Here is a 16,257-nt window from a genome sequence, read left to right as displayed (position 1 = left end):
AGCTTCAAGGAAAAATATTAATTGGTCTCAAGCCCAAAAAGTCCTCCTGGGAGAGCCCAAAAAGGATTTTAAAAATCAAATAAGAGAGGTTGAAGAAAATTGGGAAGAGAAATGAAGGTGATGCAAGAGAATTGTAAAAAAAAGAGTCAACAGCTTGGAAAAATAAAACAACTTCTTTAAAAAGTAGAATTGGCCAAATGAAAAAGGAGGTAAAAAAGCTAACTCAAGAAAATAATTCCTTAAAAATTAAAGTCAGGCAAGTGGAAGCTAAAGACTCTATGAGACATCAAGAATCAGTCAAACAAAATCAAAAGAATGAAAAAAATAGAAGAAAATGCAAGATATATCATTGGGAAAACAACTGACCTGGAAAATAGGTCCAGGAGAGATAATTTAAGAATTATTGGACTACCTAAAAGCCATGATCAAAAAAAAAAGAGCCTGGACATTATCTTTCAAGAAATTATCAAGGAGAACTGCCCTGATACCCTAAAACCAGAGGGTAAAATAGTAATTGATAGAACTCACCAATCACTTCCTGAAAGAAATCCCAAAATGAAAACTCTCAGGAACATTATAGCCAAATTCCACAATGATAAAGTCAAGGAGAAAATACTGCAAGCAGCCAGAAAGAAGTAATTCAAATATCAAGTAGCCACAGTAAAGGATCAGAGGGCTTGGAATATGATATTCTTGAAAGCAAAGGAAATTGGATTACAACCAAGAACCAACTAGCCAGCAAAATTGAGCATAATCTTTCAGGGGGGAAAATGAAAATTCAATGAAATAAGGGACCTTCAAGCTTTCACGGTTAAAAGATCAGAGCTGAACAGAAAATTCAATTTTCAAATACAAGATTCAAGAGAAGAATAAAAAGGTAAACAGGGAAAAAATCCCATGTTATTCAATGAGGTCAAACTGTTTACATCCCTAAATGGGAAGTTGATACTTGTAACTCTTAAGAACTGTATCTCTATTAGGGCAGTTAAAAAAAGTATTTATATAGACAGAGGGTGTGGGTATAAATTAACTTTGATGTGATGATATAAAAAATTGAGGAGTGGAAAAAAGAGTTATACTGGGAGAAGAGGAAAGGGGGAGGCAGAATGAGGTAAATTATGTCACATGAAGAGGAACAAAAGACCTGTTACAGTAAAGGGAAAGAAAGGAGGGGGATGAGCACTGTTTGAACCTTACTCTCATTGGATTTGGCCCAAAGAGGGAATAACACACACTCAATTGGGTATAGAAATATATCTTACCCTATAGCTAAGTAAGAGGGGAGAGGAACAAGAAAAGTCAGGAGAAGGCCTGATAGAAAGGAGGGCAGATTGGTGGTCAGAAGCAAAACACTCTTGAGGAGGAACAGGGTGAAGTGGGGGAGAGAAAGAGAGAGAGAGAGAGAGAGAGAGAGAGAGAGAGAGAGAGAGAGAGAAAGTATAAACAGAGAAAAATAGGATGGAGGGAAATAGTAATCATAACTATGAATGTGAATGGGATAAACCTTCCCATAAAATGGAGATGGATTGCAGAGTAGATTAAAAACTGGAATCCTAGAATATGTTGTTTACAAGAAACACACCTGAAGCAGAGAGACATATACAGAGTAAAGGTAAAAAACTGGAGCAGAATCTATTATGCTTCAGTTGAAGTAAAAAAAAAAAAAAGCGGGGGTAGCAATCTTGCTCTCAGACAAAGCAAAAGCAAAAATAGATCTAATTAAAAGAGACAAGGAAAGAAACTATACCTTGCTAAAAGGTAACTGAGAAAATGAAGTAATATCAATACTAAACATATACACCAAATGGTATAGCATCCAAATTTCTAAAGGAGAAGTTAAATAAATTAGAGGAGGAAATAGATAATAAAGCTATACTCATGGGGGACCTCAACTTTCCCCTCTCAGAACTAGATAAATTTAATCACCAAATAAACAAGAAAGAAGTTAAGAAGGTGAATATAATTTTAGAAAATTTAGATATGATGGACATCTGGAAAAAATTGAATGGGGATAGAAAGGAATATACCTTTTTCTCAGTGGCACAGGGCACCTACCCAAAAATTGACCATGTATTAGGGCATAAAACCTACAATCAAATGCAGAAGGGCAGAGATATTAAATGTATCCTTTTCAGATCATGATGCAATAAAATTACACTTAATAAAAGGCCATGGAAAGATAGCTTAAAAATTAATTGGAAACAAAATAATCTAAACCTAAAGAATGAGTGGGTCAAAGAATAAATCATAGAAACAATCAATAATTTCATCAAAGAGAATGGCAATGAGACAACATATCAAAATTTATGGGTTGCAGCCAAAGCAATACTTAGGGGGAAATTTATATCTTTAAATGTGTGTATCAATAAAACAGAGAAAGAACAACTCAATAAATTAGGCATGCAACTAAAAAAAAACTAGAAAAAGAACAAATTCAAAATCCCCAATTGAATACCAAATTGGAAATCCTGAAAATCAAAGGAGAGACTAATAAAATTCAAAGTAATAAAACTATTGAATGGAGCAGCTGGGTGGCACAGTGGATAGAGCTTTGGTCCTGGAGTCAGGAAGACTTGAGTTCAAATCTAGCCTCAGACACTTGACACTTACTAGCTGTGTGACCCTGGGCAAGTCACTTAACCCCAATTGCATCACCAAAAATTAAAAAAAAACTATTGAACTAATAAATAAAACTAAGGTCTGGTTTTATGAAAAGGTTAACAAAATAGATAAACCTTTGGTTAATTTGATTTAAAACAAAAAAGAAGAAAGTCAAAATACCAGTATCAAAAATGAAAAAGCTGAATTCACCACCAATGAAGAGGAGATTAAAGAAATAATGGAGAAATTTTGTTTTACATGACTACTCATATTTGTAATAAGTTTTGTTTTTCTTGCCTTCTCTTTGGGTGCGGTGAGAGGGAGGGAAGGAGAGAATTTGGCAATGGGGGAGGGTAAAATAATTTAAAAGTCTCTGTGATTTAAAGAATAAAAGAAAGTTGTTACTACAGCCATGTCACTGGGAAAGAGCAAAAGAGGGTCTTCTGCTCCCCCACTCTCTCACTGCCAATGTGGGATGCAGCTGGAGACTGTCCAAGCCCCACAGAAATCCATCCTCCCTCCCACATCCTCCCTCCAACAAGCCTTCTTGCCTGAGGCAAGCAACAAAGGAGGCTCAGGTTGGGCTCTTTGCCACCTGGCATGCAGGACAAGAGGCCAGCTTCTTTGGAAGCCAAGATCTCAGGGTGCCCTGTGGCCTCCAGATTTGGAGTGTAGAAGACTGAGCATGCCCCTTTTTCTGGGCACCAAAGGAGATTAAGAGGAACTGGACTAGAAGGACTGGACAGTCCAGTGGGGAGGGTAGCTTCAGATGGAGGTAGAATTGACAACTGGCAATTGATTGGATAAGAGAGGAATCCAAGTGATTCCAAGGTTGCAATTCTGAGTGCTTGGAGGGCAAGGGTGCCTGAAATGCCCTCACCACAAGATTACTCAGGCTTTGGTCCTCTCACACCTTCTCAACTCTCCCTCCTTGACCTGTTCCCTCTAACTGGAGGGCTGGAGGGTAGAGCAAAGCCTTCCTTGTTAGAAGGCTCACAACCTTTCAGGTAAAGTGATGCGTAGCTTTGACTCCATGGAACTTTCTGCCCTGGTATTGGGTACCTCCCATCCCTTCCCATTAGATTATAAACTCCCTGAGGGTAAGGACTGTCCCTCTTTCTTATTTGTGACCCCAGCACTTAGGACAAGTGCCTGGTACATTACTATATGCTTAATAAATATTTATTGAATTGATAGGTTAGGGGCAATATTATGTGATCTGTTTTGCACAGGATGCATTTGAGATGCCTAAAGCAATTGGAATGGTGTTGTGTCCAGTAGCGTCCAAGCACAAGTGAGTGCTTAATTGAGAGCCCGAATGGCCAGATAGAGAGAATGTTGGACTTAGATTCCCAAAGGCCTGAAATTCCACCACAGACACCTACTAGCTTCTGTGACCCTGGGAAAGTCACGTGACTTCTCTGAGGCTCTGTTTCTTCATCAGTAGATTGGGATAATGGCTGAGGGGCTTATCTCACAGGGCTGTCTTGAGGGCCAGATGAGTTAATGGGTACAAAATGAACTCTGAACTTTAAGGTGCTGCATAAATATCAGTTATTAACACTTTTTATTTTATCATGTATGTGTGGACTGGCTGGTTCTCAGAGGTTCTGATGTGGGGGAAAGGAGAGAGGTTTCACATCAACCTTCAATAAGAAAATAAGCCCTCACACCAGCAAGCTTCAGGCGACCCACCCACAACCCCACAAGATAGAATATATGTGTTCGATTGCCCCATTTGGCATGTGAGGAAATCCAAGCACAGAGGGTCTAAAGCAGGTCAGATCCAGGTTCCCCATGCAGAACTCTGCACCACAATGTCCACCAACCCCAGGACACAGGAGCCCCTATTCCTAGGACAGTAACTGCTAACTAGTCCCAAGGGGCTATCATTTCTTTGGGAAGGGAATCCCTCTTTCCCTCCAACCCCTACCCCAGAGAGGCTTCTTGGTCCTGAGTTGAAGCAAATGGAATTGGGGGCCTCCGTCTCTTCTAAGGAAGGGGAGAATCCCACATTAAAGGGAGCTGAAAGAGTCAATGTTCATCCAGTTATTAGAGAAAGCTTTCCTTCCAAGAAGTGGATGCCTAGCAACCAGAGAGCGATGGTGCTGTCATAAGACTGATCCAGATCAAAGTCCAGCCTGCTAGAGGGGAAGCTAGATCAGGTTAGGGGAGGTACTGAACTGTGCCCAGAAAAAAGGGCCTGAGACTGTGAGGGCCATATCCCTGGGTCAGAGACTGCTGAGGTGAAGGGAGATCTCTGAGGATAAACTCAGCACAGGTAGAATCTGAAGGTGGGTAGCAAAGGAGGAAACACAGTGAGTAGCCTTGCAAGTTGCAAAGCGTGAACTGCCCCCCTCCATCTCCCCTCTCCCCAGAGGAAATCCAGGGTCCAGCCAAATTGAGTCACAGGCTAGAGGCCAGTGCCAGTGAGCAGGAGCCTTGCAGACTTCTTCCAGGATGGTCAAAGCAGTAGCCACTGCAGAGGGACAACCAAACCCCGCTGCTCTAGCCAAGGATAATTGTGTCCTGAGTGAAAAACACAAAAGCCCAAAACCACTCCTAAGACAGGCACAGGAGAATGGCACATGTGGACGGATGCCCAGTTGGATCACGTCCAGATGAAGGTAGCCAGGCTGGTGGTGAGATGACTGGGCAGCAGACCAGGTGAAGAGGAGAAGGAAGAGGGAAGAAGAAGAAGAGGAGGAAGAGGGGGGGAAGAAGGAGGAGGGAAAAGAGAGTCATTTTGAATCATATTTCAGTCATATTCAACTCCTTGTGACCCCAATTGGGGTTTTCTTGACAAAGATACTGCAGTAGTTTGCCATTTCCTTCTCCAGCTCATTTTTACAGATGAGTAGACTGAGGCAAATGGTAACTTGCCCAGAAAGAGGAGAAGAGGGTTCCAGGGACCCGGCTATGGGACAAACTTTTCCTGGTCACCAGGAGGGTCCACCAACAAACCTGCTCTTTTATTTGTAACAAATAAATAAACAAGTCACTCCCCCGTGTGGAAGGCTCACACTTGCAGCATGAAACATGGAGCCAGAGGACTCATTTCCACACTCCTCAAGGAGAAGACAAAGGGGAGCCCCAAAATTACCAAAAGGAAACATGATTTTCTAAAAGGTGCTTCAGGGAAATGTGGCCCTTTCAGAAAAGACCCCTCTGGGTTTGTTTTTTGAAATCAGTTCAAAGAGTGTTAGGGAACCACAGGCATTGTCCTTCTCAAACCACTGGAAAACTGCCCAGGGAACAGGGTTCATGCTCTCCATTGTCACAGACTCAGACTGGGGCTCCCTCCCTGTGGTCTGGTCCTAATTATAGACCTGGGGAACAGGAAGGACCTGGAAATCCAGATGGATCACCTGATCCCTAACAGAAGGGTCAGGAACCAGCCCCACAAAAGCCTGAATTTCCTGTGGAGGCAAGCCCAGGGTTGGGGTGGGGTGGGGAGTAGGAAGCAAGCTAACCTGATGTTTTACAGCCTCGTCAACCAGGCTGGGATCTGGGACAAAAGTGAGTGGGCGCAATAATTTCACTCTCTCCTTCCACTTGTTAGATTTTTGTGGGGATTTCTGTCTGTAACTAAACAAACAAGAAATGTCAGGGCTCTTAGCCAGCTTACACAGGAGAAAAGGCAGAAAAAGAATTCAAGGTAAACTTGCCTGGGCAAGATGTATTCAGATTTCAAAATCACTGGCAAATGCAGCTGAACTGATGTGACCCTGTCCCTGTGGCCCGCCTCGGACCTCCACTTTGTGGAGAGGCCCAGGCCACCAGCCATCCTTACCCTCTTGGCTCTGCTGCCGACTGCTGGACCCCCTCCCCCACAGGGTACCTCCCCAGCTGCTGATTCACTTGTGTTGGTCCTCCCAGCCTTTAGCACCGTGCCTGACACACAAAGACCCTGAAATGCTCCTTCTCTTCTTTCTTCCTAGAGCCTTAGATCATAGAGCATATTCCTAATGGTGCTTGTCATGCGTCTTCTCACTGCCTCCTCCACATCCTTTGAGGGTAGGTGGCATGAATAGTGTTATCCTAATTTTATAGACAACATAAGGGGAAGGGGAGGGGGGAGGGCGAAAGACAGACAGGCAGAGGCCCAGAGAGCTGCAGAGACAACAGAGACAGAGAAAGAGACAGCAAAGGAAGAAGAGAAATAAAACGGCAGACTGAGAAAGAGACAGAAAGAGGGACACAGAGACAGAAACAGAGAGGCAGAGACAGAGAAAGAAACAGACCGAGAGAATGAGAGAAGCAAAGACAGGGACAGAAAGACAGAGAGAAAGGTGTGTAAACAGTAGCCAGAGGTCACTCAGCTGGCAGCACCAGAACATCTCCTGGCTCCCACACCAGAGCTCTCGCCACGATCCTGCAGGGGCTTGGACAAAGCACTCTCCTCCCTTGCCCAAACCTCCTGCCCCAGGAACCAAAGGCACCAGCCCCATGTCCTGACAAAGCCTAATTTAGCACCCACCACACCGAGGCCCACACCCTGAAAAGCTCAAAGAAATAGCCACTTTCAGCCGTAGGTCCGAGCCCGCTGGACTGCCAAGGTCACCCCTTCATACGAACTGAAGGGAACGAAGACCAGATGCCTGCCTGGCAAGGGGAGGGTCAGACCTCTCCCTGCACAGGAGAGCTCAGCGTGGCTACCGGATCTTCCAGCCCTGGGTGGTCTGCTTCCTTAGGGGAATTCCCCAGGGGGTCAGTTAGCAGGGAAGCAAGTCGCTTAGCTGTACAGCTGAGCAGAGACCTTCGTGTCGGGCTCCCAGAGCCCGCTGGGGCTCAGGGCCTCAGCTAAGAGGAAAGGAAGGGCAAGAGAGGAAGAAGAAGGGAGGAGAAAGAAGGGGGAGCGCTCCCGGGAGTTGGTGGGGGCCCTCCTTGGACTGATGGCCGCTGCTACCTTCCTCAGGGAAGCCCGCAGGGCCCGGTGCTCCTCCGTGTAGCTCAGCGGGTCTGCGCTGCTGGGGCTGCCACCTTCCTGGGTAGTCTGTGGGGAGGAGGGATGCGAGGAGCAGCTGCGGCTGCCCTTGGGGATCCCTGGAAAAAGGGACTGGGCCCCGTCTGGACTGCTCAGCCAGCGTCCAGCCAGCGCAGCGCAGCGGCGGGCCATGATGTACAGAGACAAGGGAGTACCGGAGAGGCCAGCAGGCTAGGGAGTGGGCCAGCACGGAGTGGGGCCTCAGCTCCCAACCTCTCTCGGCTAGGCCGCCTCTACCACCCACCTCCCTCCAGTCAGCCCCTCCCAGGACAAAGTTCGTCTAGCCCTGGTGCGTAGGTAGCCACCCCTCAGGCTCAGGGAGCATCCTGGCTGCCTACCCACCAGCCCAGCCTCCCAGAACCCAGGCCCGATTTTGGCAGAGAGGGATGGTGAAAAGGGGGGACAGAGCTTTATTGAGGGAAAGGAGGACTGGAGGCGTGGGCGGGGCTGCTCCCCAGCAGAGCGTTGTCGGAGCCGGCGCCTCTTTCGGCAGCCCAGGGGCGAGGGTCGGGAAGACTTCCAGAATCCGCTTCTGGAGCCGCCGGAATCATAGGGCCAGAGCTTTAGCGTTTCCCTGCAAAGCCGCGAGGAAACACACACTTGTGACTATGTCCGGGGGAACCTAAGGTCTGGGCAGAGCCGCCTTGGCCTTGGCCTTGGCCTTGACCTTGGCTGGCAGCCGGGGCGGGGGAGGGGGGAGCCGCTCAGGAGATCGTGCAGCCTGCTTTCTCCTTGTACGGATTCTTGTCTTCCGGGATGCCCTTCACCAGAGGGTCTTCACCACAGCGCGCCTCGATGTACTTCTTGATTTCTTCGGAACACTTGGAAACCTGAAAGCAGAGAACAATGTGTCAGGTGGGACTGCCTGAGGAGGCCACCAAAGGCCTGGTTCTACCTGCCCAGCTGCCAGTGCCCTCTCAGAAAGCTTTCCGTTTCCTGTCTACCTGGCTCTCTGCATGTGGTCTGCCCATCAGACTATGAGCTCCCTTTGAGCAGAGACGGGCCTTTTTTCTTAGCCTCAGGGCTCAACAGAACAGTGCCTGGCACACAGTTGGTGCCTAATACATGCTTCTTGGTTTGACGGGGCCTCAAGTGAGTGCAAAGCTCTGGGGACAGTGGCCACAGAACCTTCTCCTGTGGAAGCTGTTACAATTTTCCCATTCATGTGAGGAAGGAGAGAGCCTGTTTCCATGATTTCTGTCCTTTCCATAGTTACTCTGCAAGGCTATAGCTTGCTTTTAAGCCCTGCTACTTGTGAATGTGGACTGGAATGTTTATTCTTGCCCTGTTGTTCAGGCATGTCCAACTCTTCCTGACCCCGTCTGGGATTTTCTTGGCAAAGATACTGGAGTGATTTGCCATTTCCTTCTGCAGCTCATTATACAAATGAGAAGCTGAGGTAAACAGGGTTAAGTGACTTACCCAGGGTCGCACAGCTAGTAACTGTCTGAGGCCATATTTGAACTCAGGAAGATGAGTCTTCCTGACTCTAGGCCAGGCGCTCTATCCACAGTGACACTTAGCTGCCCCAGACCATTTGTTAGGGGTTACAAAGACCTGGAAAATGACATCTGCCCTTAAGGAGCGAATGTTTTGCTCTACTGTGTACAGAGTTTAGCAAACAGGAAAATCTGAGGTGGAACATTAACCCATGGGGACATTCGACATTGCACTTCAGAAATGAAGGGGTGCTGAGCAGCCCCAAAGGAATTCTGATGAATGCTCCTCCGTGCAGTCTTTGCTTGACCACCTCTGCAAAGGGGAAGTCCGCCAACTCTGACTCCACCACCATCTTCACAGTTCTCAGCTTTTCTTCACATCAGACCTTCCTACCCACTGCTCCAGTCTCTGCCCTCTGGGGCCAAGCTGAACTGAGAGTAACCCTTCACATCTTAGCCCTTCAAAGGCTTTTGTCACCCCTTAATGGTCTGTTTTCCAGCCTAAATAAGCCCAATTTTTTCAATCAGCCTTCCTAGGGCACAGACTTGAGGCTCTTCACTGGTCACCCACCCCGAACACTCTCCAGATTCTTAATATCCTTCCTAAAATGTAATACCCAGAGAGGGTTGGGCACCAGACCTGTTATTTCACGGGTCTACAGAATTCCTGGGAGAGGAAACTCTCTCTACTAATGCATTGTGACACCGACCTTGCAATTTACTGGCTTTGACAGTTGCCTAGAACGGTGAGAGGCACAGTGACTTGCCTAGGGTCATAATCCTGATATGTCTGAAGTGAGACGTGAACTTCCAATGAGATAAAATGTGTAAAGCACTTAGCACATATTTGGTGCTAAATAAACGCTTGTTTCCTTCCTTCCTGGCTTAGAGGCAGGCTTGTAGCCACCATGCCACACTGCTTCCAACTGAACCCAATATTGCAAGCATAGTCTGCCCAGGGCAGAGTAAAGGAGGTCTCTTTCCAGCCTGTCCCTGGATGTTCTCCCAGGATTGCATTCACTGTCTCACCCACAACATCACTGACTCTTCCCAGTCACCACCAAGTCACATTGCCTGCACTCTAGCAGAGTCCATCCTCCCCATTCTCCTCCCACTGGAATTTGGACTCCACTGGGACCCTAGGCTCAAACTGGTGAGTTTTGCCTTATCTTGTCTGGTCCTGGGCCCACCCTACCACTCCCTGACCATCTTTAAGATATGCTAACCTCCTGATTTCCAACTCCATTAGTCACCCCAAATGAAAAGGCATGGGAGAGTTGTGATCTTCACCCTTGAAGGGATGCTGTCATCGATGAGGTGCTGGCTCCAGGATCAGATGTGACCCACATTTCTTGATATGGATCTCTCAGGACCAAGAGAAGGGATTTATCTAGAATCCCGCATCAGGCCGATATTCAGTCTGGGACCATCGTATGGATTTTGCTCTTTGAAAGCTAAATGTCTCCCCATTTGAGCTCTAACCTTGACATCCCAATCCCCAGGATGCTACCAAAAGATATGCCTTTCAACAAACATTTAATGCTAAGTATCTGCAAGGCACTGAGGTAAAATAGACATAGTCATTACCCTCAAGAAGCTTACAGTGTAATAGAAGGTATGAAACATGTAAAGAAGCTTGAATAAGTGAGGTTAGGGGAGGGGTACAGCAATAATGTATCCTGACAGATTCGAGGACTCAGGGTTCATGTTGAACTGAAAATATCTGGGAAAGTTTCATGGAAGAGGCAGCATCTGTGCTGGACCATCAGAAGAATGACTTGGACAAGCAGAGATGGCAGGAACGATCTGTCCTGGGCATGCCTGAATACACTGAGACAAGAGGTGTCCAGTGAGTATAGAGTATGCACAAGAGAATATGATAAAATAAGGCTAGAAAGGAAGATTGGAGCCTGACCTCAGAGAGCCTGGAATGCCAGGTTAAGTCTGCATTTTAATCAGTAAAAAATAGAGAGCTACGAAAGACAATCAATGAGATTGTCCCTTGAAGAAGTTGTTGGTTAAAGGAAGCTAAAGAATGGCTTGGAGAGACAAGAGAAAGGAGGCAGAGTGGCCAATGAGGAGATGGTGGCTCTTGCAATATCCCAGGTGAGAGGAGATAAGACCTGAATTATAGAGGTAACCATGGGAGCAGAGAGAAGGGACCAGATTCAAGAGATGACATGGCAGCTGGATTGACCAGACCTGCTTGGCTTTCAAAGAAAGTCAATGGGAACAGCTAGTTGGGCCCTCCATGGGAATAGAGATCTACTTTGGAAGAGGCCATTTAGGGACATGGGGATTGAGGACCTTGTGGGCTGGGGAGAAGGAGGACAGACACAGGACCACATTCCAGGGGAGAGGTCATCTTCCTAGAAGTGATATTTGAAGTCATGGCAGAAGATGCAAACATAAAAGGAGAGAATGTAGAAACAGAAGACAGCAGAGGAATGAGTCTTGAGGGGCATCCATGCTGAGGAGCTGGAAGAAGGAAAAGAAATAGCAAAGCACCCCAAGAAGGACCATTCAGAGAAGAGGATAGAGAACCAGACAGGAATCAAAAACAGAAGCTGCAAGCATAGGACAAGATCATTGGGCTGGGTTTCTGAGACCTCGGGGTGTAGGTGAAACTGGACAAGCCTGTTCACCTCTTCGGGACTCAGTCTCCTCATCTATAAAATAAAGCAATTGAACTAGATGGCCTTTGGGGTCCTCTCTAGGTCTGCTAGAGAGAGAGAGAAAAAGAGAGAGAGAGAGAGAGAGAGACGAGGGGGAGAGAGAGAGAAAGAGAGAGAAAAAGAGAGAGAGAGAGAGAGAGAGAAAAAGAGAGAGAGAGAGAGAGAGAGAGAAAGAGAGAGAGAGAGAGAGAGAGAGAGAGAGAGAGAGAGAGAGAGAGAAAGAGAGAGAGAGGTCGAGAGGTCTGATGGTTGCATAGCATCTCCCTTATTCCCATGGAAAAAATCAAAATAACCACATTAAAGGAAACATTATTGGTTTTTTGGGTGTTCTAGGAAGCTGGAAGCTGGCTCAGCCAGTGTGTGACTGTCCCAAAAGGCAGGTCTTTGAAAAAATACACCCCATAAGTTTCATCCTTTAACCCTCTATGAACAGGAGTTGTCTCCAGGCACAGCCCAAAGACAGATCTGACCAAAAGGAGACCAAGCCTGCAGTCCTTAGTCTCCCTAATTACACTGTACACCAGTGCAGCAAGGATTGATTAAGCTCTTACCTTGTGCCAAGTACTGCACTAGGCCCTGGGGACCCAAAGACAAAACTAAAACAGTCTCTGCCTTCCAGGAACTTGGGAGGGGGAGGAAGGAAGGAGAAGGGAGGTCAAAGCTCACATAAACATACAGAATGAGGAGACTTCGCTTGTGCAGGGCACTCTGGCCAACCTTCCCAGCCAGTCCCCAGGAGACCTCCATGGGCAGAGGGAAGCCCACAGCACTTCCCTAATGTTATTTCATTCTGTGGAGAGAATGTTGGGGTCAGCACAGTCCCCTTGGGCTCCTCTTGCCTCTTGGCTCCCTGGGCTTGAATCCACTGGTATAGGTGAATGAAGGAAACCATTTATTTTATCTTAAGAAATGCTTGTTGATTGAGAGATTAAGGGAAGAAAAGTTATCTCCTCAAAGAATTCCTAGAAAGAACTGGGCCAGGACAGGATTTGGATACTTCTGCCTTGAGGCCCAGTTCCCTGAAGTTGGGCCTGGAACCTTGCCCCCATCCTTTCCTCCATATTCCCCAGAAAAGGCAGCCTGTCAGAGGCGGGAGGTTTGGGGCAGAGGAGCACAGAGCTGCCACAGGGATAGGAGTTTTAGGAAGGAAACCTAAGGCTGTCTCCTGTGGCTCTAGAGACACCAGAAAGGCTGCTGTCTCTGCCTTAGCTACTAAGCCCCGGGATGCGGCTGGAAGGACTTGACCCCACACTTCCTCCCACGGGTGGTGGCCTCAAAGTTCTTCTTCCAGCGGGGAGGAACAAAGAGCATACCGACCTTGGCTGCCCAGCTCTCGATTCCCATCTGCCCTCACCTCACTCCTCACTAGGCCGCTGCTCCCAGGCGGGCTCCCCCCTCCCATCTCAGCCTGGAGAGCCCTGGGGGCCAGAGAGGCTCGCTTCCCCAGCACGAAACCCGCCTCTGGCCAGCGGTCTGGGTTATGGGGGTGGGGCTAGGGGTCACCTGCTGCCTCTGCAGCTTCGCCTCCTTCCGGAGCTGCGCCACCTCCATCTTCAGCTTGTCCTTCTCCGACAGGTCTTCGACGTGAACTGCGGGCATCTTCTCTCTGCGGAAGGTAGAGGAAGGGGCTCCAAGCCGGACCCGGAGCTGCCTCGGTAGCAGGGCTTGTGGAGGTTGGCCCAGAGCGGAAGCTGCGCCTGCCTCACCTCGCCCAACTCACTGCCATCGAGGCATGGGGCCCTCGCGCCCCAGCTCCTCCTGGGCACAGTTTCCCCTCCCAGGGCTCATGGCACAACGTCTACCAAGATCTAGATGCCCCGCGATGCGGATCTTCTCGCCTGTCCAGTCCCATCTCATCGCCAAGGGGACGTCCCAGCTCTTCCTGGGCACAGCCTCCTCTCCCAGCTCCCAAGGGTCCGGCCGATGCCCCACGACCCCGACCTTCCCGCTGAGCCTCCACGCGCCCAGTCCCATCCTACCTCTGTAGGGTCGGAGCCCCGATTCTCAGTTCTCGGCACACAGAGACACCCTTCCCGGCTCCTAGCACTGAGTGTAGCCCTGCCCTGGGATGTTCCAAGCGAAGCATCCCCCCAGCCACACACACACACACACACACACACACACACACACACACACACACACTACTTCTACTCACATCTGGTCCAATCCCACTGCCATAGGGGCCCAGCACCCAGCTTCTCAGCTCCTCATGGCCACAGACTCCCCACCCAGAGGACCCTGGAGGACCCTGGCACGGCTTCCACCAAGGCCTCGGGATGTCCCACACTCGAGACCCTCCCACTGTTCTTCCTCGGTCCCTGACCGGTCCCACCGCGGGTGGCGACGCTCGTGATCTCCAGCTCCCTGAACCCCGTCCCCTTCTGGCTCCTGACGGTGCATCCACTTGGGCCTCGTGGTTATCGAAACCCAGAATCTCCCCTGGGTCTTTTAGGACCTTTGGAGCCCTGTCCCAGAAAGGGGCCAGGGCCCTTACAGGGTACCTGCCGGAGGGGAGGGGGTCAGGGCAGTTGAGGAGCGAGGGGGTTACTCATGGGCTTCCCAGGCTACCCTTCAGAGTGCTGGCGGACCCCCAAGGCTGGATCCCCGGATCTCAGACTTAAACCTAGGAGAACATTGGAGATCCTCGAGTCTTCTCTCCTGTTCCAAGCCCTGCCCCCTCCCACTCCAACCCTTACAAGGGAAAAACCCTGACAAGTAATCTAGAGAAGGAGAGAGACTTGCCTGAGATCACCCAGCTAGTAAGTAGCACGGTCACAATTCAAACTCAGGATCTCTGCTGCCAGCGCCAGCGCTCTGCCTACTGCGCAGCCCGCCTGGACCCCCGGGGCCCAAGAGCAGGGAGGCGGCTCTGAAGCGAAGCAGGTCAGAGGGTTGGGGCTGGGTTTCTTGTTTTTAGAAGTTACATCCGGGCTTTGTGTGTGAATCAAGGAAGAGGATGCGGCCCTTCCAGAACCCTAGTCCCCTATGGGGCCATCCTTCCCTCCCGTCCCGGGCTCCACACCGCCCCTCTCCAGCCAAGTCTGTTTTCCCTGGGGCAGGGGTGGGGGGCAGCTGAGGAGGAGAGGTTGGGAGGAGGCTGTGGTTGGGAATCAGCTGACAGGGCAGATTGCCTTCTTGTCGGGTTCCTAAGACCCAGGTTGGTTTTCCAAGGACCTAGCATTAGCCATGTGTAACTGGGGCCCCCAGGGGACTCAGCCTGAAGGCAGGATCTGGTTAGCTGGATCTGAGACGCCCCATGAACCGTTTGATAATTAGGGAGAAGTGGGGGAAAGCTAATAAATGCAACAAAAACTGGGGATCAGAGAGCCTTTTAAAGATTAAATCTTCATACCTACTGTCTCCTTTGATCTTCAAAATGACCTAGTGAGCATACCCTGCAGGTATCATTATGCCTGTTTTTTTTCATTTGGGGAAACTGAGTCACTGAGCGATGAAGTGGCTTCCCATGGTTAACACAGTAGTGTCTGAGGCAGACCTTGACCATGGGTCTGCTTGAACCCAGGACTCTTTCAGGAGAAAGAGGCAACATTGCCTATGGGCAGTCCTCCCCTCCCCCCATGCCCTCCAGTACCTACACACACACATATACACACACACAGACATACACACACAGAGACATACACACACACATGCCTCCTGCTGCTGGTTTGATAGTTTTGTGTGCTGTACACTCACCTACAAACCCTCAGATTGCTCATCCAGATGTCTGGAAGGCTCAGGAAACAGCAGAACCAAACAGAAACTCAGAACTTTTTTTTAATTCAGAATTTAACAAGCATCAAATAAAATGGGTATCTCCATAGACAGAGTAGAACAGGAAGAGAAGCTTCGGTGTGAAGCTGTGGGTCTCCTCTGTCCAGTTTGATTTTCCTTGTTCACCTATAAGAAGTCCGTCCTGCAGCTTTGGTCGCTGTCCTGCTGTCTGTCAGTTTTTTGGCCTTCCTTCTGTTTGCTGCATTTTTGAAAAGGGTGCCTCAATGCCCCTCTCCTTTGTTTTGTTTTTTTTTTTCTCATCTTGATCCACTCTAATTCCTCGCACCTTCACCCTCTGGGGAAAAAAAGGAAAAAGAAAGCCCTTGTAACAAACACGCACAGTCCAGCAGAACTGACTGACCTTGGCTGTGTCCTAACATGGACATTTAATTCTGTTTCTTGGGTCCGTTGCCCAGCTGTCAGGAGGTGGGCAGAATGCTTCATTATACATCCTCCAGAGCTGTGCTTGGTCACTGGACTAAACAACCCAACTCTCAACGAGATGCAAAAGCACTAGGTGAACCCTAGATGGGACCTCAGTTGTCAAAGGAGCCGTCCAGCCAGGTGCAGTCATGTTCACCATTTTGAGGGTAATTACCATTCCATCTGCTTCTTGGGCCTCTGGGAGTGGCTGCTTAAATCTCCACCCTAACTCCTCTGATCTTCAAGGCCCCTTCCCTGAGGCCTACAAACAGTCACAGGTCTCCTCCAGCCTTAAAGCCCCCAGGTTGTTGTACAGCATCCTTCTTCCCTTTCAGTCAAACACTCCTTGACTTCTCTT

At 48.7% G+C, this 16,257-nt stretch overlaps 2 protein-coding genes and 1 long non-coding RNA gene across 6 annotated transcripts in view; all 3 read right to left on the bottom strand.

Moving 5' to 3' along the window:
• Positions 1–7,872, bottom strand: part of LOC114023259 (probable acyl-CoA dehydrogenase 6) — a 36,958-nt gene extending 29,086 nt beyond the window's left edge. For both annotated transcript variants that reach the window (XM_027835820.1, XM_027835821.1), the window contains exon 1: positions 7,511–7,872. In XM_027835820.1, the coding sequence (XP_027691621.1) occupies positions 7,511–7,720 (210 nt within the window). In that variant the 5' untranslated portion in view covers positions 7,721–7,872. The remainder of the gene's footprint in view (positions 1–7,510) is intronic.
• Positions 4,132–6,712, bottom strand: LOC114023261. The gene is made up of 2 exons (XR_003566769.1): positions 6,075–6,712; positions 4,132–5,130 (listed from the first exon to the last, which is right to left on the bottom strand). It is a non-coding gene; the product is annotated as an uncharacterized LOC114023261 (long non-coding RNA).
• A 106-nt stretch (positions 7,873–7,978) lies between the features above and the next one.
• LOC114023260 (guanine nucleotide-binding protein G(I)/G(S)/G(O) subunit gamma-11-like) lies at positions 7,979–14,630 on the bottom strand. Of its 3 annotated transcripts, none has more exons than XM_027835823.1 (4): positions 14,445–14,630; positions 13,206–13,308; positions 12,379–12,492; positions 7,979–8,418 (listed from the first exon to the last, which is right to left on the bottom strand). In XM_027835823.1, the coding sequence occupies exons 2-4, from the start codon at positions 13,299–13,301 to the stop codon at positions 8,293–8,295; spliced, it is 336 nt and encodes a 111-aa protein (XP_027691624.1). In that variant the 5' UTR covers positions 13,302–13,308; positions 14,445–14,630; the 3' UTR covers positions 7,979–8,292. The 3 variants fall into 3 exon arrangements, with proteins under 3 accessions (XP_027691624.1, XP_027691623.1, XP_027691625.1); XM_027835822.1 differs by lacking the exon at positions 14,445–14,630 and adding an exon at positions 13,858–13,970; XM_027835824.1 differs by lacking the exons at positions 12,379–12,492; positions 14,445–14,630 and adding an exon at positions 13,858–13,970.
• Between the last annotated feature and the right edge of the window lie 1,627 nt (positions 14,631–16,257).

The sequence above is a fragment of the Vombatus ursinus genome, unplaced genomic scaffold, assembly GCF_900497805.2.
Source record: "Vombatus ursinus unplaced genomic scaffold, bare-nosed wombat genome assembly UNPS02014817.1, whole genome shotgun sequence".
Taxonomy (NCBI): Eukaryota; Metazoa; Chordata; class Mammalia; order Diprotodontia; family Vombatidae; genus Vombatus; species Vombatus ursinus.
The sequence above is the reverse complement of the archived record's forward strand: the minus strand, read 5'-3'. Positions and strand labels throughout refer to the sequence as shown.